The 2,878-nt window shown below is 34.7% G+C and overlaps 1 protein-coding gene across 1 annotated transcript; it reads right to left on the reverse strand.

Annotated features, from left to right (window-relative positions):
- Nucleotides 1-532: 532 nt before the first annotated feature.
- On the reverse strand, nucleotides 533-1,201 carry LOC114695167 (prefoldin subunit 3-like). Its single transcript, XM_037211567.1, has one exon. The coding sequence runs from the start codon at nucleotides 1,199-1,201 to the stop codon at nucleotides 689-691; it is 513 nt and encodes a 170-aa protein (XP_037067462.1). The 3' UTR covers nucleotides 533-688.
- Between the last annotated feature and the right edge of the window lie 1,677 nt (nucleotides 1,202-2,878).

Raw genomic sequence — 2,878 nt, forward strand, 5'->3', positions numbered from 1 at the left:
TCAAAGTTTTATATATGTCAACAGCCCTCAAACTGTGTAGGAAAGTAAGTAATCATTTTCTGAAATGGTTAGAGTATCATAAAAGCTACTGGTTAAGCAGAAATGCATGAAACCCCATTTACAGAACACAACAGCAACAAAGGATGATAATTTCCTACAAGTACTAAAGAAAAACAAGTTTACAAATATTAAACTGTCCTTCTTGCCTTTAAAAGGTTTACTACATCAAGTGAGAGTAAAATCAATCAATAAAGAAAAAATCGTGTAAACTGTGCTGGTGCCCAGCATTCATCAGCCTCCATAGCATTCCTCACAGTTTTCGGCCATTTCAGTTAAGAGTTGTCATATAATAGATAAAATAAAACAAAAGCGGCATTACTTTGCAGGGAAAATATGAAAAAAATACTGTTAACTTCATAAAATATCTGAAAGTAATTTTTGTTTTCATAAATAAATAAATGGTGTTTTTAAAGTTTTAATTATTCTTGCTGTGGGATAAAAAAAAAAAAACAAAGTTACATCAATCTTTAAGGATGAACACTGGCTTATTTAACATGTACGGAAACCTGAACCACATTTTCAATTGCTGGTGTTATGCTTTGTTCTTGGTAGAATCATCTTTGTTTCTTCTTTTTACATCCCAATTATAAACCCTAGCCACATTGACTTCAGTAGTAGTAAATTGATCTCAGAGAAAGTCAAGGTCTTCCTCAAGAGAATCCAGATTCTTTGTGGGAGTTGATAAATTCTTTTCCAACAATGCCTGAGCTTCATCAATATCATATTCAAGCATTACATTAGCCCCCAACCACAGGCACACTTTATCAGTAGGGGGAACCGAAGCTTTGCAGTACAGGTTATCTGCCAGTAAAAATCTGGTCTCCATTGAATTAGTGGACTCTTTTTTCTTCTGCAAGTATTTTAGAATTTCCAAAGTCTGTTTAATTTCAGGAATCTGACCTTTCAGCCTCCTTTTTTTTTTTTTTTTTTTTTTTTTTTGAGCAAGGTTGAGTTCCATAAACTTATACTTCTGATATTGTTCATCCCTCTTCTTTAACACTGTATCTGCACTCTCATTCCTAGGCTGCTTCATGAAAGAATCTACATCCTCCACAAACACCGCGTCAGGAATCCCTAGGTGGAGCCGCCGCCCGTTTCCAGCAGCAGCTTCTAAGCCACATCCGTCTTTAGCCGCGGCCATCTTCTAGAACTGGAAAAAATCTTTACCAGCTATATATCTGCCAAAGGGCTACTGTCTAGAATACACAAAGACCTGAAAAAAGCTAACCATCAAGAAAACAAGAAGCCATTTAAAATCTGGTGCATGAACTTAAATAGAGAGCTCTCCAAAGAGGAAATGAAAACACCTAGGAAGTGCATTATCTTGTGGGACTCTAATTTTGCTCTGTGTTTTTGTGACTCCGTTATTGAAAGGGAAACATTTTTCCTTTAGCAAAGGGATTACCTCTGTAACTTTCAAGAATTTTGATAGCTTAAGATATTAAAGTTTGCCCACAGAAATCCCTGAGTTCAGGAATTAAATACAGGTAGCTTATTTGAGAAGCAATTTGAATTCCGGCTTAGGAAAAGAAAAAAAAAAGTGTTAAAGAGCTGCAAATTAACACAAATATTTTTCATCAAGTAAGCTGTCGCCGAGGAAAGCAAATGTGCATCCTTTCTGTTGCCTCCTGTGCAAAGTTTTATAACCAACCAGAAACATCTGTCGTGGTGATAACCCAGAGAAACACCTACTGGCTCTCATCCCTGATGTTCCGAAAAGCTACACTTTGCAGTCCTTGAGGTAGGAAGTAAGAAGCACATGAGACACTCTGAACTGAAGTATTATTTAATTAATCAAAAAAACAGAAGAAGTAGTGACCCACAACCAGGATGAACAAGGATCTTGAGGGAGAGGAAAAAGGTTTGAAGAAGTGTGAGAGATACTTGTGAGTGCTACAGTAGTTATGTACTTGCATCGACATTCCTACGATGTGTTGTCCTTTTTGCTACAACTTTTTGTATTATTTCTTATTCTATAGACTTTCTTTTCCTTTTTTTTAAAAAAAATATTTATTTATTTGTGTGTGTATGCATGTGTATGTATGTGTGTGAACACATGTGCCGTGGTATGTGTGTGAAAATCAAAGGACAACTTGCTGGAGTTGTTTCTGTCTTTCTGCCATATGAAATCTGGGAACCAAACTTAGGACCTCTGGATTGGCAACAAGTAGTTCATTCCCTAAATATTAATATGAGGGATACTTTAAAAAACATTAAAGACTCAAAGAGAGTAGTCTGTGCCTGAATAATTATAACCATATATGAATGCTTGTTTTTTTATATTTCATAAGAAGATAGGCAGAAAAATCGTTTCAACGATGCACTCCTCCTGAGATATTCAAACCTGTCATTCTCTCATTAGTGATCATAATGGGTTTTCAAAGTGTCTGCCTAAATATAAGCATAGATAGAAATATATAGCTCTTATTAAGTCACACATTAAGATTTATAAAAAATAAATGAATTGCTGCTAATTTTTTGGTAAACATATTACTTATTTTTGCAAGCAATAAGCTTACTGTTACTTTAAAATAAATAACTTTTTCTTGTTCTATTTTATAACATGAAAGTATTGATGGCTATGGCCCACCTAAATTAAAGTTCCTTGGATCTCCAATAATTTTCAAGTGTACAAAAAGATCTTTAAACCAAAAATGTTGAGGATTTCTACACTACATCATTAATAGAGCGATAGCAAGATGTGGCAAACAATTCCAAAAGGGAGTTTGTGGTTGCAGATTCTGTTGCTATTTCTTGGAGAAATTGAAACTTACACTGGTACTTAAATAATAAAGTGCATTTAAGCATTGTAGCATGA

Source organism: Peromyscus leucopus, chromosome 17, assembly GCF_004664715.2.
Source record: "Peromyscus leucopus breed LL Stock chromosome 17, UCI_PerLeu_2.1, whole genome shotgun sequence".
In the NCBI taxonomy this organism is placed as follows: domain Eukaryota; kingdom Metazoa; phylum Chordata; class Mammalia; order Rodentia; family Cricetidae; genus Peromyscus; species Peromyscus leucopus.

Bases quoted from the DNA above. Each gene is read 5' to 3' on its own strand.
- LOC114695167 (XM_037211567.1), bottom strand. From the start codon at position 1,201: ATGGCCGCGGCTAAAGACGGATGTGGCTTAGAAGCTGCTGCTGGAAAC.